This window comes from Falco naumanni, chromosome 3 (genome assembly GCF_017639655.2).
Source record: "Falco naumanni isolate bFalNau1 chromosome 3, bFalNau1.pat, whole genome shotgun sequence".
Lineage (NCBI taxonomy): Eukaryota > Metazoa > Chordata > Aves > Falconiformes > Falconidae > Falco > Falco naumanni.
Genome location: NC_054056.1, coordinates 72,713,224 through 72,739,445, shown reverse-complemented (window position 1 = coordinate 72,739,445; position 26,222 = coordinate 72,713,224). Strand labels below are relative to the sequence as shown.

At 37.8% G+C, this 26,222-nt stretch overlaps 1 protein-coding gene across 3 annotated transcripts in view; it reads left to right on the top strand.

Moving 5' to 3' along the window:
• Nucleotides 1-26,222, top strand: part of ST18 (ST18 C2H2C-type zinc finger transcription factor) — a 101,318-nt gene that overhangs the window by 38,454 nt on the left and 36,642 nt on the right. For all 3 annotated transcript variants that reach the window (XR_005827121.1, XM_040588425.1, XM_040588426.1), the window contains exons 5-10: nt 11,610-11,800; nt 16,305-17,102; nt 19,865-19,999; nt 21,791-21,881; nt 23,391-23,495; nt 24,849-25,054. Coding sequence is in view for 2 of the 3 variants with exons in the window: in XM_040588425.1 (XP_040444359.1) it covers nt 11,610-11,800; nt 16,305-17,102; nt 19,865-19,999; nt 21,791-21,881; nt 23,391-23,495; nt 24,849-25,054 (1,526 nt within the window). In the remaining variant the exon portion in view is untranslated. The remainder of the gene's footprint in view (nt 1-11,609; nt 11,801-16,304; nt 17,103-19,864; nt 20,000-21,790; nt 21,882-23,390; nt 23,496-24,848; nt 25,055-26,222) is intronic.

Here is a 26,222-nt window from a genome sequence, read left to right as displayed (position 1 = left end):
ATAAAGTCACACAAAAAGGCTCAAAGGTGTTCCTCAGTAAGAATTGAGATTATGATTGATTTGTGTAGCTATCACCTTCACAGCACTCTTTCCCACAGCACTGCTTAAAAGTGAGACAGAGACTGCGAAAGCTGTTTGTTCCTAGCCTGCATCAAAAAACCTCTCAGGTTTGTCCTTTGGGCTTGACTTCTGTTTTCTATGACCAGGAGATGGTCATAGACTCCAGTCTTCTGGAAACTGCTGGGTACTTAATTACCAGCCAGGGTTTAACCACGACACTGGGAAAAAGCACATTTGTCATAATCCTGAATAAGCACATTTGGGATAGAACTGAGGGGGACTCCTTCATTGCCTGGTGACTCATTTGTCTGCCACTGGCAGAGTGTGGAACCCTTGCAGTGCTCCATGTGGTTTGCTGACAACAAAGTGTGTCCCTGAGTCCCAATAGACTTAGTAGTAAGTGCTAAATGAAGATGGTCAATAGTTATATCTACTGCAAAGAAATTTATCCTGATTTTTTGCAGATGTGTCTGGCCTTGACAAAAAGTCTTTTTTTACAATTGAAGATTAGGTGTTGACAGCATACGTTCCCAGCTCTCCTCCCCAGAGTTCCCTATGATGGTAACTGGCTGGGACAGAGTTGTGCCACCTTTAAATCTTTCTCCGAGATATGTCTAGATTAGGCATTTCACCTGGGACAAAGATCTGTATCATGCTGTTTCTATTGATAACTGATCTTCAATTAAACAATGGACATTAATTTTGAGAGTACCTATTCCTAAGGTCTGGTAGCAGAATGATCACTTAAGAGGATCTACTGTTTGCTCTTTAGCTTCAAAAAAGAACTTTCTCCCTTCCCTAGCCATTGTAGAAATTGAAATGATTATGGGGCTTTGGAAATATTAACCTCTGCCTCATACTCCATGATTTCTGGGATAATCAAGTCTGTCATGTTGTCACCAATCATATTTTTTAAATTCCCAATAAATCTTGTTAATTTATTTTTCTTTTCTGACAACACTATTAGGTTCTTAAGGAATTTAGGCTGTCATGCTAGTCAGTACTCTCCTCAAAGAATCTGTGGAAACCTGTTTTATGCTAAGGAAAAAATATTTTCTAATTGAAGTTTGATAGAAAACATTGAATAGTCAAGCATAAACAAACACTGAACAACCAGTACGTGGTGCAGTTTACTGTGAGGCAAAGGTGTATGCTGGTCACAGAATTAATAAAATAATAGTGCTGGAATTCACCTATCCTTATTATTACATCCTGTATGTCAACCATTCTCATAATAGCTAATAAACCAAGCATAAATGTAAATTGTAATGGCAATCAAATTTATAGGTCTGTCATGTCTAAGTTCCTCCCTTATTTCCTCCTTCATCTTCCAGTCTCCCTCTAGTTAGCCATCAAACTGTGAAACCTGCAGTGCTGCCATTCTTTCTCTCCTTTTGCTCTGCCTCTCCTCTCCTCTCCTCTCCTCTCCTCTCCTCTCCTCTCCTCTCCTCTCCTCTCCTCTCCTCTCCTCTCCTCTCCTCTCCTCTCCTCTCCTCTCCTCTCCTCTCCTCTCCTCTCCTCTCCTCTCCTCTCCTCTCCTCTCCTCTCCTCTCCTCTCCTCTCCTCTCCTCTCCTCTCCTCTCCTCTCCTCTCCTCTCCTCTCCTCTCCTCTCCTCTCCTCTCCTCTCTCTCGCCTCGCCTTGCCTCGCCTCACCTCAACTCATCTTTCCCTTTCCTAGAGCTCTGATGAATTGATGGACCTTAGGCTTTTTACCTTTTTTGTACTCCCATATGCTTTCATACCTCAGAAATTGGTTGTTCTTTCAGTACTGTTAAAACAGTAAACAAGAAACAAACACAGGAAGAAATTCAAACCTTTTCCACCTCAAGTTTTCAATTTTTGAACATTTATCTGAGTGGGTTAAGGCCTGCATTAAGAGTTTGGAACTTGCATATGGAGAACAAAAAATAAAACATTTTTTTTCCATTAAAATCTCATTCTTTGAGGGAGATTATAAAAGGAAATAAGAACCTCCACTCTTAAAACATTGTCATTGCTTCTGTGAAGAGAAATAATACCATATAGTTCTGGATGACCACAAGTAATGACTAACATTTTGCGGATAACCCTGAGGTTGACACTTATTTAGCTTAACTATTTAGTGAATTGTTCTGAATAACCACTAAGATGGTTGAAATAGGAACTGTATCTCATGATCCTTTTGAGACACTTGTGGTTGGAGTTGTTAATTACAATGAATCATTTGCCTAATTCCTGTAGACATTAAGACCTTTTAATCTATGCACTGTGACCTTTGCCTTTTCCTCCTGGATTTATTTAGAACATTTAGCAGTAGTATTTAATGTTCGGATTTCCATTTTAGCTTGCTTAGTTGATACTTTATGTGCATTTGCTTTATAGATGACTTTTATAGCTTTCTTCAATAACAAATGTATTAGATAAGTTTCTAGCATATTACAGGCCTCTCAACATCTACTATGTTCATTTCTAGCCAACATCTGCAGTCTTAGTGTCTCTTTTCTCTTTGTTATTTTATTTTATTGTGATTTTACAATTTTTCCAATTAGAGACTCCATTTAATATATTTTAAAAATGATTAATTAGTTTCAAAGTATTCTTTTCTGTAATATTTATTTTTATAATATATGTCAAATACACATCACTTTAAATGTGGCTGCTAGACTGGCAGATAGTTATTTGCAGTTTTTTTCTACCTGAGAGCTTGTTGCATGTTAGAATGCTCCTTGCCTTGAACTAAAACTTGTACATTATTTAATATATTACAAGACTTGTTGTCTTCCCCATCACAACTTCTGTGTTCATCAGCACACAGTAAATGTTATCCTCCCAGACCTACACATGAATTTAGAGTTGCATATGCCTTTATGCCTTCTGCTGTGTGACAGAATGTGTTCGACCATTATAGCCCCAAATGGTTGTTTCCTGTTATGGCAGATCTTTTCTCTGTAGATGACCACAAGCATTATGCCAACCGGTGACTTCTGCCTCATGTATATCAATCATGAGTTAAATATTATGGCTGGCTGAATTGCTCTGTCTGACTGATGTCAAGGGTGGATTCAGCCAAGCAAAAGCAAGCTGAAACAGACTGTGGACAGCCTGAAGATAGCAAGGAAAGGAAAAGAATGCAGCCATGGGACCTCCTGCTACGTTGTCAAAAAAAAACCAAAAAACCAAACAACAACAAAAAAAAAACCCAAACAAAACCTTATCTTCTTTACATCTCAAACCAGACTGTAGTTACCAGTATGCTTCTTATTTAAACATCTACTGGCGTTAGCAGGCTGACCACACACATGCAAGGCTTTCTCAATGCAAAGGTTGTGTGGATGATATGTGGATTTGCCTAGAAACTTAATCCATTCTAAGCCAAATTCTTGGCTTCTGTCCCACTGGAATTTACTGACCTACTGAACCTGGACAGATTGTGTAAATGAAAAAGAGGCTAGGGAGGCTGGATTTGGCCCAGATCTTGGCTGTTCATTCATATCACTGAGTTTAAGAACTCCTTGAAGTCCACACAATAAAATCTTACCTGTTAGAAAAGGGTTCAAATATACAATTCTAGCCATATACAGTTCTTGATCTATGAGCTACAGAATGACATCATGAAGTCATCCATTTCATTAACATAGTATTTCAATTAGAGGGTTTCTGTGCCTTGTTTTTTATATGATCGAAATATCCTGATGATCCTACAAGCTTGTAAACTAAAAACAAGAAAACCAGAGAAGAATTTTTAAATATCTGCTTTCCTTCTCTGCTTTGTTGTACCTGCGGGGAGAACCCTGCTAAAATAGCAAACTAGAGCTAAAAAAAAAAAAAAAAAAAAAAAAAAAAAAAAAAAAAAAAAATAAAAAAAAGAAAAAGAGATTTAAAAAAATGCTATATCATGAGCCTATTGCAGCTTAAAATCATTGTCCTTTAGCCTCAGGCAACATAGTCAGCTTGAGGCATGGGTAAATTTCACCATAACTGCATGCTTTTTCCTATGTTATTGCTGACTTACCATTGCTCCACTCTTTTTACGTGCTTCTTTTCATTTGCTCAATCATTTCACAGTCCAGTTGTTCTTTTTGGTCAGGTGGCCTATAACATTTAGTTTACTGTCTGAAACATCTCCAAGCTCAGTACATAATGACTCAACACCATTACCCATTTCTCCCCAGCCTCTTCTTATGGGGGCTAATAAATCCTCTTCCACCAGCAAGGCGATGGCAGTTCCTTTGCTTTTCTTCTGTCCTTTTAAAATAAAATATATCTTTTAATATCATGCCCCAGCCACCTTTCAGTTATGATACTGTATTATCTCCACATTATTGTCTGTCCCGTACGGTTCCTTTTCTCCTAGCTAAACCTTTCATTTGTGTACACAGACAGACACTGTAATACCCCCAAGTTACTGAGTTCATTTTGCTCTATATTAGTGTTCATAAATATGAATTTCCCTTTTATCTTCCTTTCCATCTATACCTCATGTGCATTCCTTTCATCTTGGTTCAGCCTTGGACTGAACTTCTCACAACTATGGCATTTTGGAAAAAGAGCTTTGCCTGTGTGTGGCAGTGAAGTTTCCTATCTGTAGAAGTCCCTTTAACTCTGGCATGGTTGTTATGGTGCACAGGAAAAGCCTCTGTCACTTTCACAGATGCAACTTGTAAGCCAAGTGTACAAGTTTGTTAGGAAGGGGTGAAATGTATTTTTTGTCTTGTGTGTGACTATAAAAATGAGAAACAGTCAGATTTTCTTTAATTATCGTTGGAGTTAGTCATGCTAGTTCTGAGCTTCTATTACAGCCAATTCACCAGGTTTAAATGATGAGCAATTTTTTTCAATACATTTCATTGTTTGAAGTTCTTATAATTTTAATGTTTACAAATGTTGATTGAAGGAAATTACTTTTACCTTATGAATTCTCTCCCAAATACTTTTTCAGGAATTCCCAGGTGGAACTCTTTTCTGGATTATTTTTCATCACCCAGGCTGAATCAGTGAAATACAACACATTCAGTCATGGAGTCCAAATGTTATAGATTATCTAAAAGTAACTGTGGCCCAGTTTACTTTATAAAATACAATAAAACATTACTGTCAATAACTCTGACTCCAGATTAGCAATCAGGGCAAATACATGTTTACCTTCTTGTCAGTGGTGAGGACTCCCAAGACTAGCCTCCAAAATTTCAGCTGCAAAAACTCACATCAGGGTTCTGTTAATAAATGTCTTTTAAAATATTTTCACATAAAGCCATAAGTTTTAATTTTAAATATATTTCAATAATGTTAAGAATTATTTAAAAGAATTAGAAATAAAACTTTTCCTGGTGTAACTTAATCTTAGACTGCCAATGAACTGTAGCTCAGCTCTTGGTTACAATTTTCTCAGTCGCAGTGTCTTACTCCTTGGAGTTCTTCGGCTATCAGTGTGTTGCCACCTATAACTTGTAAAGCAAGCAGTTGTTTCTGAACATGTGCAATTTTCCCAAACTTGACAATTCACAGATCTTTCTCACTTTTACTTTTTTTAGGCAGGTATAATTGTCATTTCATTTTACTCATGCTCCAGCATGTTCCACTCTTCAGGGAGAAATTCATGGACTTAAAAAACATCTGTAGGCATACTTTCATATCCCACTGAGTAGAAAGTCTGGAAATGGGAAGTACCTTGCAGGATGGAGCATCAGAATGCAGTGCTGTAGAAATCATAAGAATGTATGTAGTCCATACAGCAGACAAGATAGAAGGTATTGTTAAGTTGAGGGGTACAGAGAAGGGGGGAAGTCATTAGAACCTTGTCTTGAACTGCCATTCTCACTGATGAAAAGCATCTCATCAAGTATCTTCCTTAAAAAAAATAAATAGATTATTTTATATACATGTCATTTTATGTCTTTTGACTTAGCTTTGCATCTAGTACATATACAGACTTTAGAACAGAATACAGTAAACAGAATTACTGCTTAGTTGTCATTTTTCCAAAGGCATAATGCTTGTAGACTATATTCCAGTATCCATGATCTGAAGTGATGCAATTTACCTTCTTCCTTTTAGAAAACATTCTTCTGTCTCTGTGAACAATATCCGTATCTTAAAAATAGCTTCTATTTAGCTTTCTGAATCTAGGATTTGTCTTTGTATGTAGTTAGAATATGTGAATTCTTTCATATTCAGTAAGTAAATTCACTGCATTGGAAACACCACCTAAATCCTTGGATGCTGAGTAGTTCTTCACAGACCTGACTGAATGTGGATTTTCAGTCTTTCTGTGGAGACTTCAAGTTCTGGCTATGAAAAGACAGCGTGTTACTACCAGCTTTCTGTCCTCACTTTCAGAGCAATCTGAGTTGAGAACTCTATCACTCCTACTTCTACTATAAAATTTACATACAGTCTTTGCAAACAAAGAGGGTTAGGTAAGGAAATGGAACATAAATCTGTCTTAACCTGAAGACAAACAATTGAGTTCATAGTTACTCTCCCCCTTCCTCTCCAACCACTGTTGTCCATCTGAAGTGGCTGTAATTAATAGCACTCATTTGGGTTTTCAACTGCAGTGATCAGACTTACCAACTTACTTTCTTTGGACTCTGGCATTCCAGCTCCTTTCATGAACCTCCAGCATTCATGGCTGATGTAAATAATAACATCAATGTCATTTCTGACATGTGATCCATACTAGGAGCAGATCATCCCCTTTTTTAATCCAGTGCTAGTAATTTCTCCTGTTCATCATCAGCTTATGAGGAGCTCAGGATTTTTGTGTGATTTGGGGGTATCAGATACTTTCAGCTATAGCCTAAACCTTTAGAAGCCATTGTGCTAGATGGTTAAACAGAATCCAGCTCATTTGTTTCTTAGAGAACAAGCTGACATAGAAGAGGACTAAGATGGGGAATCATTCAGAATTTCTGTTCCTTTTAGGTACCTCTGATTCAGTATGGTCTTAAAATTCTTAGAAGAAAGCCCAATCATGACAGACATTTGTAAGCTACTGATTCACCTGTGAGTGGCAAGTGTCCCTGAATTTTCAAATGCCAGCTTTTCCCTCCTGTAAGGAAAAAGTAGTATTTGACTTCCATAGTGTTGTAGGGCAACTGCAAGTTTGTCAGCAAAACCTGATCAAGGCCTAAAGAATATGATTAAGGAGTACTTAGGTTAACCTTCTCCTTGCAACTACTGATCTGAAGTTAAATGGTTCTGTAGATCAGATGATGTCCCCTTTAACTGTAATTCAATAATCTAATACTTTTGTAGTACAGTCAAAAGTCAATTCAGGCTAAGAACTTTCAGAACAACGGAAATGTTGCACTAATTGTTCTTGCACAAACCCACGTGAGGAGTGGGCTCCTTAAATAGTGTTAGGCAATAAATGTAAGTGCCTTGATATTCAGAGACAGACATTCATTTTCTGTCTTGAAGCTAAGGAGTGTACATGAGATGCAGTGTGCTCTCATAATTTTGCATGGCATCCGTTACAGGCAGTAAACATCAGTCGTCAGGCTGAACACACCCCTGGTTTTGCCCACTATGGCAATTCTTTACTCTGTTGTCATGCTTTACCAAACTGCAGGCTGCTGTGAATAAGAATAAAAAAGTCCCCAGAGATCTGGAATTCTTGCCAGCAGATAAACAACAAAACAACCTTGCTGGCTACAAAGTGGTTAAAGGTTGGGTTAAAGGCTTGACAAACACATCACTTAAATGAATCAATTACACAAAAAGATGAGCATGACAATTTTTAGCAGTAGGAAAACTGTATGTGGTTAGGACTGCTTAAAACCTCTCTTGTGAGGCACTGCTTTATGATGAGGAGTCAGTGCACTGTTCTGCCTGTATACTACCAGTGTCTGCAAGATATATTCTGAGCAGATATAAAGGAAAGACCCAGTAAATTCCCCCCCAAATAATTTACGTACTAAATACACATGAAAGATTTACCATGGTTAGGGGTTTTTTAGCACATGCAACAAAGCCTTACATGTCTTGGATTTTAATGTCTTGGCTCACACTATGATAACTGACACAAGACTGGTTTTGGTTACTGAGTCATTAACTAAAAAAAAAGAATAATAAAAAATCTGCTCCTTATAGATAGTACTAAAATAATTTATTAATAATAAAATTTAAGTACAGTTAAATTGGGGGAAAAAAACCCAAAACATGTATTGGCTTTGGGCTCATAATAATAACATTTTCTCCTGTTTTATGAGCCTCAGATTACCAAATAACCTTGACAGCTGAATCAGTGTTCCATGACAACAAGCAGGCCATTGATAAATAGCAACAAAACTATTAGATGTTGAATTTAAGAGATGAGTAATAGAGAAGATAAATTATAGGTTTACCATTTGACAGACTACAGCTTGACAAATCTGTGCTAACCTACATGTGTGTGTATGTGTGAATGTACAAAAGAGAGAAATAGAAACTTTTAGAGACAAAGGTGAAACCGACATGCCATGAATGTTACAAAGACATAAATATTTTTTTTCATAGCAGTTAAATTCCTAATGTCTGTTATCAAATACTTAACAAATCATCTGTAAGGACTTGAAAAAACTACCACTTGTGAAGCTGTTTTTCTGGTTTAATTTTCATTTTTAATTTTAAGCACTGTAAGGTAGAAAAGAAGGGGAATTGCTGGTACATGGTAGATCTTTAAACTGACCCTTGCAAACTAATAAATTCCAGTTAAAATTCAAAACCAGCAGCTTAAAAAGTTGCCAGCAAAAGCAAGAGTATATTCTGCTGGAGCTGAAAAATCTCTTCTGGGCCTTTGGAGAGCAATTTGCACTTCCTAGGAAAAACGCAACAACTGCATTTTGTCATTTTCCTGTAATAGGAGTGGTAATGTCAGGAATGATTTTACTTAAAATTGAATGTCATGTATTCACTTACTTTAAAATGATAGGAACGTAGAGGAAATCTGGGTCAGTGGCCACTTGTGTATGGAAAAAGACATGATAAGGACGAGCAAATGCTTCAGTCTTTCATAGAGGATAAATTCTCTAACATGAGCACCGTGCTTCCAGGCAGAACGGTGGGCCTCCTGTCCAGACATTGATCCAGCAGCTTTTGACTTACTGCTGTAGACTCTGGTGGTTGCAGTAGAGTGGGATTCTTGTGCTCCCACTTCCCAGAGCAGATCTGCAGGTGGCAGGTGGCAGCAGTACTCCCACACTGGTCTTGACTGTGGTCTGGTAACATCTGAGTTTGACTGTCTTTCACAGTTGTGGTGAAAACCCAATGTGTTTGATAGTTGTTATGCCAGCCAACAGTGATGGTCTTACAACATTATGTTACTAGAGAAAGATTGTACTTAGTGAGCAAGAATACAGCAATCAACTTACCAGCTTGCCATGTTTTTCCTTACTTGACTGGAAGATGCACAATAGTCAGACAAATTACAAAAGCTGAAGAGCTAGATGAAGTTCTGTGACCTGTGTTGCACAGGAGGGCATACTAGATGATCTAATTGGATCTTCTGTTTTAAAAATCTATTAATTATGCTTGTGTAAGAAGCAGCTGTATCTTCCTCAAAGTGGAATTAAACTGGAAATTCATCCTGCCCTAAACACTCCCACAGTAACTACTGGAGGCAAACTTGAAGCTTGACAAATAAATAAGAAAGATCAAAAGCAAACCTAGTGAAGGTTTTGGTTTATACAAACAATTGTGTGTGAAGGGTTTTCAAACATTTGTCATTTATTCAATTTTCATGAAACAACATGAATGGTATGAACTGATGTTCACAAATATGAATTAAGAAACTCTTGATTGTATTGTCTTAGAAATAAATTATGCATATTTGTCCACACTACATCCATCCCTAATATCTGTTATATGGGCATCATTTCCAAGGGGATGCTTATACCATTGTGATTCTGACCTTTAATGTGATATTCACCTTATCCTCTATTTATAAGCAGAGAAATAACATATAACAGAAAAGCCATAATATATTCAGCTACAGCAGGTGCTTAGCATCCAGTATTCCTGATGCCCATAGCATTTTAGCTTTCAGAAGATCAAGAATATCCACTGTGTTTAGGATGCATATGGTAGAATTTTAACATTCCCCCTAAAACACAGATCTTCATATTTCCATGTCCTTCATGTTTGCAATGATGGATTGCCAAAAAGGTGCTTAGCCAAAAAGGGGTATTTTTTTTTTTAACAAAAAGCTCAAGTTAGTCATATGCTTTCATCCAAGACAATTGGAACCTGAGCCAATTTAGTGCAAATAAAATACCTTGGAAGGATTAATTTATGCTGTCGAGCTTGTAATATGTGTAATCAATAGGAGTTCTCTGCATACATGGATTTTTTGCAAATCTTGCAGCTGCATCAGTGAGCCAAATGCAAAATCCAACACCTAAGGCCGTCATGTAGATTTGTAATGCACCCTCAGTGTGCCTAAGGTCGAGAAAACATTGAGTGGATTACACAGATTCATATATGTATTTTTTTCATCTATGACAGATATAATATGAGCCCTAGTATTGTTACTACATAAATTTCTTGGAATACAGTGTGTGAAAGAACAATGAAATCATCCCAAATCACTCACACAAAAAGTTATTTTAAAAAGAAGGTTGAAGGGTCAGGCCTCTTTAGTGAGGTGTCATATGATGGAACATGTATGTGCCATACAGATCAGAGGCATGGTGGCAAAGGTTTTGCTAAATATTTGTAGAAGATAATTAATACGCAGACCAATATGTGGATCCTATAGGAGCTCAAAGAATTATATCAAATCTGCTGAAAAGCTTCTTCTTGCCTTCTCTTCTCATGTCGATCATCTGAAAGTTAGGCATCTAGACTGGGTAAGGCCTTTCTCGTGGAGTGTCTCACCCTGTTTACCAGATCTAGTTTTAAGTGGGCTGAACTACCCTGTGGAGGAGCCTTTTTCCAGAGTCTATATAGAGGCCTGGGAAAAGCTGAAAGTAAATATTTGTGGCTGGAGTTAATGAAATGAAACCAATTCTTGGGACTGACACTGAAAGAGGGACCTGTACTGCAAAATGTTCTGAAGGTGCAACGTGTTTCACACAGGTTCTGTGCTGTTGAACTCGAAGTATGTGCTTGGGTATCCATACTAATGTAAAGGTAATGAAGGCAAAGGTTCCAGATGTTTAAATATAACTAGTTTTATATTTTTCCCCTTAACTGTTTCTCTGGATTATGAACCCAGACTAAAATGTTTTTCATTCTTTCCTTGGTGTATTTGTTTTACTGTAGAGCAGAACTTAGATTAGCATGTTTATTTAGAATTAAAGTTGTTGGGTTATGGGTTTTTTGGGTTTGCCCTCCTCTGCATTCCCCTTCCCCCAGATTTTGGCAGCAGCAAAAAGAAATGGGACTTGCCTGCGCCATGAACTTCGAGTACATGAGCTAAAATTAAATATCCACTACACACAACTTGATGAAACTGCAAATGAATTAGTAATTTGTCAATCCCCACTTTTATACTTAGAATTAAACTAGAGGACGGTGCTATATTTTAAAAAACTTACCCCTCACTTCTCCCACTTTTTTCTCTATCATTGGCATTTGATCATTGCAGTGCCTACAAATGCTCCATGGCTAAGAAGAGAAAAGCTGAAGAACAGGTATCAGGTGTTCCCGTCAACAAAAGGAAGTCCCTGTTAATGAAACCCCGCCACTACAGCCCCAGCTTGGAATGCAAAGAAGAAAACGAAGACAGGACAGATTTACAGGAAGAGATCAGTGTCCTCGAAAGCAGCTCAACTTCAGGTATTTGTGCAGTGTGGCTGCGCTTGAACCTGAATTCCAAGGGAAGGGAGATACGAAACAGTATTTTCAAAAAGGACGCAGAATGTGTTTGACTTCTAACAGAGTAGGAATGGCGTGTTTCTGTATATGTTTAACCATCATGCTTCCAATTATTTTGTACAATCACTCCTCCTGGGGTATAGTAAATGCTTTGTAGGATTTGTACAGACACAAGTACTGCAGCAGGTCAGATATGGAGCAGCATCTGTTTCTCCACTAGCTCTGTGAACAAACAAGGTTAAGCCTACCACTGAGAAAAACACATTTATGAAGAGCAGATTTTCACTGGAATATATAGACCTCTCAGGAAGAAAAAAACCCAACCCACTTAGCAAAACATTGTTGACTTTAACATTTAGCAAAGCAATTTCATATGTGTGTCTGCTATGTGTGTTCTGTTTAACACGATTATTAGACTCAGCACTTTCATACTTGCTATTCCAACTCTGCTAAGCCAAACATATACAACAATTTATAGAAACTTCTACAACCTGTATGCTGGAAAATATGAAAGAAGATGGGGAGACAGATATAGCTACAGTACATATTTATTGCTCTTTCTTTCTAATACATGTTTATAAACATTCAAGATGAACAAAAAAAATCATACTAAATTGACTGTCAGATATTTGTTTAAGAAGTCCTGCACAAATCATAAATCAGGCAAGTGAGAAGATATCAGTGGAATACATTCAGCATTTTTTTTAAAGGGAGGAGTCATCAGTAGATAGCAAATGCCAAGATAAAAGCGATGTGATCTGGCACTGGGAAATTAGTGATCATAGATAATATGAACAGAGAATGAACTTATATTCCACTTAGATGCTGGCTGATACTGGAGTTTAAAGGTATTTTATTTTCCACTCAGTTTCTTCTTATCAAATATTTTGGAAAGATAGGGTGCTAGATAATCTCATCTAGGCTCCCTTTCCCATAAAATGTTGGACCAGATGATCTATTGAGGTCCCCCCTAGCCTGGGCTGTTCTGTGATTCTATGATGAACTGAGAATAGAAATTTATATCTTTATCCACTCTAAAAAGAATTTCCTTCAAAAAAAAAGCAAAATAAACCCCACAAATTTTATACGTATGAATAATATAAAACACATAGAAGAAGAAGAAGAAGAAGAAGAAGAAGAAGAAGAAGAAGAAGAAGAAGAAGAAGAAGAAGAAGAAGAAGAAGAAGAAGAAGAAGAAGAAGAAGAAGAAGAAGAAGAAGAAGAAGGCGGCTGTCTTTCAAATTAAAGAGTCAGATCCTGTTTCTGCCAAATTCAGGGGAGGTCTTTGTGTCTTTTCTATACAGTAAAGATTTCAGCCAGTTGTGACTTGTAAGCCTTCTAGAGGAAAAGTCTTTTCCAGAGGTCTGCATCCCATCAATGTGACAGGCTAGAAGGGAGCTCCCTCTTCAAACAGACCATTAATTAACATGATACCAAATGTCTCTCTCTTTTGGATGGCATTACTAACCTAAACTCATTGTGAAAAAAGCTCTATGGCTCCCAGTGCCTATCCAGCCTGCAAGGAAGATTTCTGTTTCCTAACAGCAGAAGAGGAGCTGTTTGAGTAAGAGTTCCAGTATGGGATGGGGTTCTGTTGTTTTGGGGGTTTTTTTTTGTTTGTTTGTTTTGATTATTGGGGTTTTTTTGTTGTTTTTTTGGTGGGTTTGGGGTTTTTTTGGTGGTTTGGTTGGGTTTTTTTTAGATACATAGGTATTAGCTACTTTCTTCTTAAGTGGACTCAGCCTGGTTCCTGGCCATCTAGAACTGCCCTCAGTAATGTGTTTTTCTTTCACTTGTGTCTGTCCTCTGCACTGCTTGCAGAACTTGCTGAAGAGGAAGTGATATGATGGGTTTAAAAGTAGAACTTTTTCCATATACGTATGAATATAAAATATTTAAGTGATTCTTTTTTTAAAAAAGGGGCAAGTGTTGGGCTAGGTCCATTGACGTAAATGTAGGGGAGCCCTATTTATGCCTAGCCCTTCAGTCAAAATAAAAAACCCCACTTTCCAAAAGATTTGATACCAGTGACATTTCTCCCAGCTTGCTTGTGTCAATAACACAATCTATCTATCTTGCATTAATTTTGCCAGCTACAAAACAAAGTTCAGCTAAAGCATACAGCTGGTCTGGGTATGTAGGTCTATTTGTGATTTCTTAGTGTAATATTGCTCATTTCATTATGACCTCATGATTCTTGTCTGTTAATCAGTTAATGCTTCAGTTCATGGATTGATGCAACTGTAAACTAAGCTGAGTTTTGATTACTTTTAAAATAAATTTACAGCCTGTACAAGTGAAAAGCAAAGCTGGAACAGCTGAACCATTAAGGCTGGTTCAACAACAAATTTTTAAACATGGCATTTTTAATTATTATTTAAGCAGCAAAAATCTGGTATCATACCTTTACATTATTTTTTGTCTTTCGCACAGATTAATAATGGAAAAGACCTGTTATAACTATTATCAAGTTTTGTTTGGTTTGTTTTTCTTTTGAAGAGTGGGAGATTTCTTTTAAAAGTAGAACTTTTTAGTTTTTGAAATGACCCACTGATGGGATTCTGGTTTTTTCCAAATGGCAGAAGAGCAAATAATAAAAACCCGTTTAGCTAAAGTTGGTTATAGAGCCAAATCATCATTCTTACTATCTGAGATGTGAAAAGACAGCAGACTTTTTTATTCAGAATACTGCAATGTGTGTGGTACTAGACCAGCTGCTAAAAAGTTACACTAAGGTTTACAGACATTTTTTAATAACACAACTTTATGCACAGAGAGCACAAGGCCACCTCTCCCTGCATGAGTCCAATTTTATGAAGAAGAATAAGAATTAATCAATATTTTCTTTTAACATATAACAAACAGTTGAACCAAACAATTATGTAAACTGGAAATGACCCAAAATGCTAACAGTTTGGCAGCAGTAAAGTGAAATGCATTGTGGTGCACATGTGCATTTTTGTCCCCCTTTTCCCCTCCACAATAATCTGCACTTAATAGGAATATTTTAAACTATGTAGCTAAGCAACAGAGGTAATTGTTGCTTTCTAGAGCTTTTGTTAGGCACTCTAACACAGCCCAAATATGCATAATTAGGTATAATGTCTATAAATCATTATTGTACACATGTGGGTAGTTAAGTGGATTGAGAGAATAGTTCAATGAATTGGACGTATTCACTGAAAATGCTTTTTATTTGTTTTCTGTAGTTCATAATACTTTAAAATTATCATAACCCTTTACACTTTCTCTTAATAGCTCGCTGTGTTATTGAGAGAAACTTCATTTGCATTTTAGACTATGCTTAATTTATTATTTAAACCTGGAGTTCTTCTGATTCAGGAGAGGACAGGCACATCTTATGAAATAGTCTGTGCTTGTTTATTCATCCTCCTTTCTAGGAAGTAAAATGTTAAATTTTTCAGTTTATGTTGAATAGATCCCAACAAAAGAATGTACCCTATAATCAGCATTATTGAAGGGGCTAGTGTTGTGACTAAATTCTTCCCTTCATCCAAAAATGCTTTTAGTTACTATGGCAATATTTACTTGATCCTGGCAAACCAGTGTTGATTTTAGAGAGATAATTACCAGAAAGGAAGATGATGGAGATGTATTTTTGAGTGTCCTTGTCAGAGGAAATGTTTATAAAAAATTAAATGAGATACAAAAGGCGTATTGTCTTCCACACTGACAACCTCTCCTGCATGCAGCCTCTGTTACCTGCTGGCTGCTGCTTTTCTTCTGAAGAAAGATGTTTATAAAGACAAGATGCACTTCAGTGGTGTCTTTAACAAGTCCTTTATAAGTCTGTACATAACAACCATTTCTGTTTGCTTGTGCATGACCTGATCTATCACTTAATGTGACAATTGCAGTGGTGACCAGGAGCTTGCCCTTTGTGAAGTACTGAGGTTTTTTCCCTCACAGTTTTTCATGGGATGTGGGGTGACTGGGAAAGCAATTAGGGCTCATTTGGAGAAAATATTTGGGACTCTTAAATGGAAGAAAAGTGAAAATAGATCAGAGAAATTTTGAAATGTGTGTCTGTGTGTGTGCTTGTGTATATATATACATAGATACATATGCATATATTATAGAGATTTTGTGTGTGTATATATGTATAGTACCTATCTATATACGGCACATTATATTTATATGAATAGATATGAATTTGTATGTGTTCTAAAATAATGTGTGCCTTCACCAGCCATGAAAAATGGCAACATATTTATTTCTTATATCACTTTGGAGCTATAATATAAAGTAGATAAAATCTTAGAAGGGCTTTTCCTGATGCTACAAGCAGTCGTTTCAAACACAGTCTTGGAATGAATTCAGTCATTTCAGAGTACCTTTGAGTAAAGAAACGGTGATTGGTAAGTAAATATCTTCATATCGTTTCTACAAGGTACAAAAAGCAGTTATTCTTACATAATTTTCTATTGCTGTTTTTCTCATGCAGAGGAAAGTACTGCAAAATCATCTGAGGAAACCCCTCATTCAGGTGGGCAAGAAAATTCCAGTCAAAGAAAAGATAACTACTCCAGCTATCAAGATGTCGTGGCCAAAACTTTGATGAACATGGGAAAACTGGCAAAAGATGCACCCAGTCAAACAGTGGCAGAAAATCTGAATGATAATGGCATTCAATCCTTAAAAACAGAAAGCGATGACACTGATGAATGTTATATGATTAACTCAGCTGAAGGAAAGGAAAAAACTGTTATTTCTGACCCAAAATACAGTTCATCTGAGGAAAATGAAAGTAACTCTGAAATTATGGACAACGAGTGGGACAGCTCCTCAAATTTCTCAGAAGAAACTAGTGTAAAGCCCCATGTAACTCAGAAGTATATTGTGGAGTGTAATCAACCTAGCATCCTGGAAGTTCCAGAAATTAAGAAGGAAGAGGTAGAATTTGGCCCTTGTGAAACACTTTGTGACTCAGAAACAGAGCAAAGAGCACCCCAGGAGTCTCACCCAGATCCTTTTGAGAAGAGAATTCAGAATCCCTTCCCTGAAAGTGAAGACGATGACAATGAGTGCCTGTCAGAAACCACAGAAGTCTCAATTGAGCTGGACAAAACGAAAGGGAACTTGAGTTTGCTAGAACAAGCAATCGCTCTGCAGGCAGAGCAAGGGCATGTGTTTCACAGCACCTACAAGGAACTGGATAGGTTTCTTCTGGAGCATCTAGCAGGGGAAAGGAGACAAACCAAAGTTATTGACATCGGTGGGAGACAGATATTTAGTAACAAACGTAAGGAAGTATTTTTGGCTGTTCTTATTGGCTTAAGTGTGTATCCTGTGACTGATAGAGGATTCTGAGCTGGGTTTTATAGCAACACTAAAGAATCTGGAATTTAGCTGGTAATTTTGTTAATTATGTACCTTCACACTAGTGCCTTACGTCTAACCAGGTTAAATGCTAGGTACTTGGCTTCCTGTCAAACCACCATGCAAAATGATCAGTAATGGGTACTAAAAGGGCTGTGTACCTGGCACGGACACTCCTTCTCTTCCTTTTCCTCCTCCTCTGCCTCCTCCACCATAGGGTGCTAATACAAACCTCCTAAATTTCAGCGGCCAAAAGAGAAGGCATTAAAACGGTGCTTAAGGAAAGGTTAGGGTGAAAAATTGGCCAATTCCAAACATACTACCTAATTCCTAAGCCATGTGTTTTCTGAGTTCAGTCTACTTCACGTATCAACATTACATTTTGCTACAGCCAGCACTTCTGAGCCAGGAAAGCACAAGCCATGCTCTTCTGCCTCATTCTCCATCAGCAGAATTACCAGTAAGTTCCAAAATCTTTATTGTTTCTGATGGTTTGTGGCATCCTACAAAACTGTAGGAACATTGCTCCATTTTCAGTACTTAATCAGGCTTCCAGAACTAGAGATTTAAAAGATTTGGGTTTGATTTGTGAACTGGGCTGTCTCACATGAAACTCCTCAATTGACAATAATTACAGAACATCAAGGGATGTCATTTTATAAAACACACTCCCTGCTGTAGTAAGTAACAATACATTAATCTGTCCTTTGACTTTTCCTTTTGGACTTCCAAATATACTGAGGTCACCCCAGCACTGCTGCAGTTTCTGCTTTTGGTAAACTAAATGTACAGTGTTACTTTAGAGCAGTCCCTGAGGACATTGCAAACGTTATAGTAGTTTAGTTATCTAAACTTTTAGTGTATGAGGTAACTGACAAGTTTTTTTAGGAGTTGCGTCTATAAAATATTTCCTGTAGTAGTTAAGAATATGCACGCGTTTTTCTGACTCAAGCAGTCTTTTCATTAGCATGTCTGAAGCTGTACATGCACAGTATTAGTCTACCTCCTTGCTAAACTACATGAACCTTGATTTGCTCAGATGACTATGGTATATGCAGGAATTTCACAGATACCTTTTCTTATCCTGAGACCAGCCGTTCAGCAGGTTCACATTGGTGTCAATGTGACTGTCCCACAGCACATGTAGAAAGGAACAGTGATGGCAAGCATGGCAGAATCTGGCCCTTCCTGGTTTGCCTCATATTATCAGTTGTAGTTCGCAGGTGAGTTTGGATCCAACACTCATGGAGGAACAAACTAGGCTTTGTTCAGGTTGTATAAACAACACATGATTCTAGTCAGTGTGGTATCAGGCACATAATCTTTTCACTTTACGTAATTAACTGGGTTTTATTTCTAAAAAATCCACCATTGAATCCATCAGCTCTTAATTTTCTTTCTTGGATGCTACATCAGAAAAAACATGGCTTAAATTTATATTTTTCCATCTTTTTAATGATAAACCTTTCCAGTTAGTGGGGGGGGAAATAAAATCATATTTCAGGGTCCCTCTATTTCCTGTCCACTATTGCAGCACTTTCCATTTGCAGTGATTCTAAAAAGCATATGGCCTCCTGTTGATGCTCAGTCTATTTTCTTTTCTCCCTATTTTTCTTTTCTTTTCTTTTTTTTTTTTTAACCTAAAAGTGTGCCAGGAAGTTTAACCCTCAGCTGTCTCTGGCGATGGTGTCCCTAAGAATGTCCTACCTCTCGGTTCAACAAATGGAGCTTGAAGGAGGCTGCTCCCTGTGCTGGCTGCAGCTGTTTTCTCCCCCAGCACCGAATGCTGTTGGCAGCCAATCACAGATGGAGCTAAAACCATCCTCAGCAATTTATGCGGCCACTTCCTCCAGATTTCTCACAAGAGAATTTCTGGACCAGAATTCGTTCCTTGCTTGCCCAGACTTTTGATCCTGCATTGGAAATCAAATAAAGGCTTTCTGACCAGTGCTTCTTGCACGATTCTAGGTGCTTGATACAAAAACTGGGAATGCGCTGCAGCCGTTACAGAGTGGTAACTGTGGGGCTGGGCTGAGACCTTGCCTTTGAAAGGGTATCGGCTGCTCCATGTTTTCACTGTCATTGTGGGCTGCTCCACAAAGCGGCATTGCCATGTGTACCAGAGGGAGCTGCTTGCCTTGCCTCTCAAATGTAAAGTGGCATGTATTCAGTTTCCTAACAAAGAACCTACAGCCTAGAGATCTGCGATATTTAAGGAATAGCTTCTGGTTGAAATGCTTTTTGTTTGTTTGTTTGTTTGTTTCACACCTCAGCTTTTATTTGGTTGTCCCAGCTTCCTGGAGTCTGACATTAACAGAGTAAAAGATTGTTTCTGCTTTTTTATTTATTCCTTTATAGATCTTGCTGTTGGCTGATGCTGCCAGTTTTCTGGCTTACTGGATTGTGGCTTCTGTCCTGTTTGAGGCTCTGAATGGAGTAAATGACACTGCAATCCTAAAGCTATATAATTTAGCACACAAATGGCGTATTGGGAGGGGGGAGCCATTGTCTAAAGGACACAGTGTGAAAACCTAAAGTGATGCTTAAATTACATGACTCTGTTAAAACTTTGTGTAAGAATTATATCTGAAGTACAAAACAGAGAGCATCACGCTGCTAGGATCACTCAGCTGAGTGCAGACAGGGGCTAAAACCAAACAAAATCCTTATCTGATTTCTCTGCAGATTCACCCAGGCCTGAAAAGAGAGAAACCAAATGTCCCATCCCAGGATGTGATGGCACAGGGCATGTGACTGGGCTGTACCCTCACCACCGCAGTCTCTCAGGCTGTCCACATAAAGTTAGAGTGCCACTAGAAAGTGAGTATCATCACTCTGCAGTCCAGAATAACAACTGGATCTGGCCCGGTATTTTGGGTAGTGTGTGCTCATGCTGGAGAACGAACCCACTTTTTGTGGGTGAGATGACAGAATGAGGCTGAGAGGGGAGCTGTCACACCTTCTTTGCCCTCCAGCTCTTGGTCACAACTCCTACTTCCACACATGTGAAGCTCAAGTACCCCTTAGCAGTACTGCTACAAACAGCAGTAGGCTCCTCAGGATCAGAGCCAAACCATCCCCACCCTGCCAGCAAACCTGCATGCTGTAGTCTGATGAATCTTCAAGATCTTGCTTGCCCACGCCTTTGCTACACGAATCACTTGCTTGTTTCAGAGCTGTGACCTGATTTGCCATAATCACACACCGAGGCTGCTGGTTTTCATTGCCAATAACCGAGAGGCCTGGGCATGCTTATTCAGAGATGTTTCCAGTGTCCTTCTCACCACTGAGCTCAAAAATGTTACTTCCATCGGTACATCCCAGTGTTGGTGCACAGCACATCCTTCTCATATGACTGTATCGTGCTAACCCTTTTATGCCCAGTCCAGCCTGAATTTCCCTGCTTATTTCTAGCTGTGCTTATCCGATTACATTGGTTTGTGTGTGTGTGTGTGTGTGTGTGTGTAATCCTGCAATGTGATGCAATGAAATGCTGCATAATAAGCCAAAATCTAATGTGAAACTATTTGTTTAAACAACCTAGTTAGTCAGATTGTTTTTTGTGGTGGCATGCATAACAACAAATGAAAAAGATATTTGCACTTTACCAACGTCCTGTTCCTAAGTGTAGCTCTCCCCTTTTTTAAATCTAGTACTAAATTTTAATTGTGGAAACATCTGCTGGGTTAAACAGGCTGCTGCATTTGGAAGACCTTAGCAACGTTAACTTTCTAGAAAGTTAAAATTAACAAGTCCGTGTTAACTATCACACTTCTAATCAGATGTGTTCTATTCTGCTGGTAAAAAAGAAATTGAGAAAATATAATTTGGTTCCTGACAGAACAAACCAGTTGACTGAACAGTCAGCTTTTTAGAAGCATGGTACCCCCAAAGGGGTAATGCTGTACTGTAGTTATGAAGGCAGATGTACAAAGACATATTCTGTTTTACACACACATGCATCTCAGTCTTACTAAAGATGATCCACATCAAAGGGCATAAGAATGTACATGCAAGAAGCTGTAACCACTGCTGAGAGTGTAAGCCACTGTTTAGGAGCATGACAAATTGGTCTAAAGTAGTTTCAGCACAGCTCAGATGATCAGAAGGTATCAGGGTTCAAAAGGGACGTACTCAGATCAGATCATCTGACACAGGTGCAAGGTATAAAAGGACTCCCTGTACCTCAGAGCTTGCCCTCCTTGAGGCAGAGAGGGACTGCTGCTATACGTAGCACAACTATGGCCCGGGTCCTCTATCACCCCCCTTTTCTAGTCACCTGTGTTAGTGGTGTATGAATTGGAGGGCAAAGGGCTTCATGATGTAGTAACATCCTTGCTACTTCCATCTTTGTTCTTTTTAAAGTCCCTAGGAACAACGAAGTGCATGTGGGAAGCCACACTACAGCAATACAGGGATAAACTGGTATGTGCCAGAGGCACCAGTGTCTTGCTGTGGTGTAGGTCCTTTGCTTCTCCTTTTCTTTTGTGGTCAAAATGTGACAGAATTGAGAATCTGAGTCTGAAGAAGAAATATTCATGTTCCTTAATAAATGTATTTTTAATCAATGCATGTTATTGTCACCTTTTTTTTTTTCTTATTCCTCTTTAGTTCTTGCCATGCATGAAAATGTTTTGAAATGCCCCACCCCGGGATGCACTGGAAGAGGACACGTCAACAGCAATCGCAACACACACAGAAGGTAGATCAGAAAAGTTCCTGTCCACTTAAAATCTAACATGTACTCAGCAGTAAACTGATGGTCACATCTTGGAATTAGCTGTTATATATTACACTGCAGAATGCCTATGAACTGCAAGGGTAGCCTGTATTATTTATAACCAAATCATTGTGTTTAATTTCATTATATAAAAAATGGCTCCAGCACTGAGGATGGCAAATTCCACTAGTATTTTTCACAGATGAGATTTCGAACTACAGTTTCATCACAGACTTCACTGTGAAACATCATCATGTGCAAGGCATAGAAATGAACAAATGCATTATTATTGCTACAACTGGAAAACCCAGCGGGAAACCACAGCATCTTTGCTTTGCACCACTTACGTCGTAGTCGTTGGCAGGAATGTCCATCAAGGCACATTCCCTTTTAGCAAACCAGAAAATTTTAAGTGGAATATTTTAGAATCTGTGTAAAAAATAACTCCATTTATTACCCTCAGGAATATCATCTTCCTGCTTGGAACACTCCTGTCTGTTTAACTTGCTGCCTGCAGAGAGAAAGTAAAATTGAGAAAAGCCTTCCAGACAGGCAGCTGGGGTATCACAGCTGGGCTGCAGGTGAGGCAGAGAGCTGATGCGCTCCGTCTCCAGCAAGCCACGGCTCTCGGCATGGCTCTTGTCAGTACTGCTTTCTGCTGGAAGCCAGCAAGCCAAAATATTCCATTATAGTGCTTCTGGAAAAATAGAATGCCAATATTACAATCAGACTTGGGACATAAACATTTCAAAACCATTTTTTTTTTGTTGAGCTGAGATTTTGTGGGATTTTTTTCTTTCTGCTGCTGATTGATTGATTGGTTATTGTAGGAGCACACTAAAATCAAGGATTATCATGCTATGTTACTATCTTTAATTAAAAAATTAGCCTTTAACCAGAGAAACTACAAGTTCATCTACAGGAATGTGCAAGGAACCAGTCATCTTTGCAGCACATCAGCTGTATCATAAAAAAACCCTTGAATAGGATAAGAGAACATGTTCTAATCTAATAAAGCAAATAGGAAAAAAAAAAAAAAAAAAGAAAGCACAACTTGAAATGACAAAATGTGTTCTTTGGTAACAGTCACTCACAGACCCCTGTTTTCTTTTTCCCAAATTCACTTTCCTTTTAATCAGCAGGAGGTCTATATGCATGGTTTAGCTGATAAAGTAAATGTCATTTGTCAAAAAATTTACTAGTGACTTGCCAGCCACAAAGCATTAAAGCCAAACTGTGGAAAACTCCTACATGATTCACTTTCCAAATATATCACCTCATATACACAGGTTTCACAGTTTTGCATTAAGGATTGAAAAACAGGTGAATCTGAGCTACAATAGCAGCACTTCCATAGATGCACAGGGCACCAGAGGTGTCTGAGGTCAGTGGGTTCCACAGCACACATTCCCTTTACCTGAGATTTCATTTTAATGTTTTTTGTTTTTTTTTTTTCTTCTTGTTTCTTTTCTTCACCCTGATTTTAAACAGCCTTTCTGGTTGTCCAATTGCTGCAGCTGAAAAGTTGGCAATGTCCCAGGAAAAGAACCAGCTCGAGTCTCCAAAAGCTGGGCAATGCCATGATCAGACTCACAGGTAGGAGCTTTCACAAACTAGTCTCTGAAGAATTTCTGCACAAACTCGGTCAATCAGCCCTCAGGTCTTTCCCCCATTTCAGATTTCAGCTACAGCGGTAACTTGGTTTTCCAAGATGAACCTCTGAAAAGCTAAATAACTTGACTGTATCTCAAAATTAGCAAGTGTCTTTCTGCTGGTTCTTGTGCATGTGGCTGACATTTAAGACAACAGACGCATCTTTTGAAAGGCAGTCAGATATGTTCTACTAAATCTTATTTCAACACAAATAGCCTAATCGACGGTTCTCAAATGTCCTTCTCCCGTAAACCAAATCTCCTATCTTTCTGAAATTTTTTAAACAATTTTCTTTGACATTATTTCACTTTTAGCAGCTCAGTCCCTATTTATTTTGTGATTCTTTTCAGATTCTTTTCAGAATCTTGCAGTGATCCAGTAAGTAGCATGCTATCTGAAAGGGTTGAGAAGTCTGCTCATTCTGTTTCTCCACCACCGAGTAATTCATATTTTGAGTTTCTTTATTCTAAGATTATTGGCTTAATTAGTTTAATTTATTTTTCTTACAATGGCATCAAAAAGGGGAAACATCTTTTATTGCAATTGTATTTTGTTTGAGAGTTATATGGACCCTACAGACATGCATAATTTGCACATCATTGGCACTGCGACCATTACAACCTATTATATTCAGGTCTATTTGGGGACACTTTAATTTGTGGATTATTGACATGATCAGCTCTAATGGTTCCTTCAGAGCCATTACAGAATATTATGTCCATGTGTCTGCCAACTGCACGTGCCTTAACTCTACATATGAAAAGTCCTTAGGAAATTACTAAAGACAAGTAGTTACTGAACAGTAACTAAATGGAATAATACAATATAAATCATTCGTTCCTCCCAAATAACAGAAGCAATTATTTTGGACCATCTCATATTATATTTATACAATACTCATTCACAGTAAAGTGAGGACAATAGCGATCCATAAAACTGTAAGTCCTCTGACTAGCAAAAATCCAGAGAATTTTTAGAAATAAAGGAAGCACCATGCTACAGTGGTAATCTAGACGAAGTCAGTATCTTTCTTGTAAATAACCTTCACTGTTACTAAGGAATATTAAAGTTTTTTTATGTCCTCAGCTTGAGAACTTGAATGAAGTCAAAGTACTCTTTGACTGCTAGGTCAGCCACCACATTTTTGTCATTTACTTCTCGTATATACCTACCAGTAAGTTTTACAAGAATAGTACGCTTTCTGATACTGAGATACAACTGCATCCTATTTTTCAAGAAAAGTTAATTTAAAGATATCCTTATATTTCTCATTCACTTTTTTCCTCCTCTCTGCAGGACAAATTTAGCAAAGCAGCCTGAGGTATCTCAATACAATTACAGAGCTTCACAGCCAGTCACTTCCTCGAGAACCACACTGGTGAAAGAACAGGAGAAGTTTGGAAAAGTACCATTTGATTATGCCAGCTTTGATGCACAAGTCTTTGGCAAACGCACAACAGCACCTGTGGCACAAGGACGAAAAACACCCCAGTTCCATGAAGGTAAGCTTGACATTCCATTGTCTCTTGTAAAATAAGCAAAATGTCAATGACTTTTTCTTTTTACCTTTTTTTTTGCTTGTTCTGCTTTCAAACTTCTAGAATTCAATAACTCTCTGTAGGAAGCATCTTTAATCACATGGGGCCAGAATGCTAAATATAATCACTATAGATTATATATAGTAAATATAGAATGCTAAAACGCTTAATAATTTTGTAAGAGCAATTATCAGGGGAAAAGATGAGTAAAAAGGAAAGGGTTATGTCTTATCTGTTACCTTCTTCCTTGACTGAATTGTGACATCTTTATGTGATGGGATGCTGCCATGAGAAGTCCTATGTAATGTGTCTGCATAAGATGTAATGAAATATAACGTAAAGAAATCCAAGTTAGTTTTTAAAGGCATTTCAGATACCTTTTAGATGCATTCATACAGGTATTATATTATTCCTCCTAGATGACCATGTGCCTCGGCTGCATTACTTCTAGGCCTGGATTGAATTTGCTTTAATATCTCATATTTCTGTACTACTTCATATTTGTAGTGCGGAAATATCCAATGCATCAAATTGTTATCAAGGTTCTTCTGCTTGCATCACTTACAGGTTTGCTGAGGTACTCCTCTGTACAAATGAGATACCACAGTGCAAACACATCATTATTGCAGATGCCCTTCACAATCTGCATGGGAAACTTCAGCAAGATTCTGCCATTGACCATTATAAAATACTTATATTTCAAAGAAAAAAATAAACCTGTTGCCATGAGGGAACTGGAAAAAAAGGGTGTCATTGCACCATATTTGGGTTCAGAAAGAAAATTAATCCAAAACAATGTTACAAAAGACTCTTTGGGTGGTTTTAATTTTGTTCATGTCAAAAAATTTAGTAAAAGAAAACAAATTGCATCCCATTTATCCCAACAAAAGAGAACATTCATGGTAAGGTGAACAGAAAAGCAGAAAATTTTATATATGAATAGATACATATATAATAAATTGTAATATACTTCTAATACTATAGAATATTATATATGTTTATATATTTATAAAGTTTATGTGTTTATAAATTTATCTGTGTGGGTGTCTGAGTACATACACACACACATGATTGCAGGTATCTATGTGTTTGTGTATATGTATAAATGCCCCATTTAAAATTGCAAATGAAA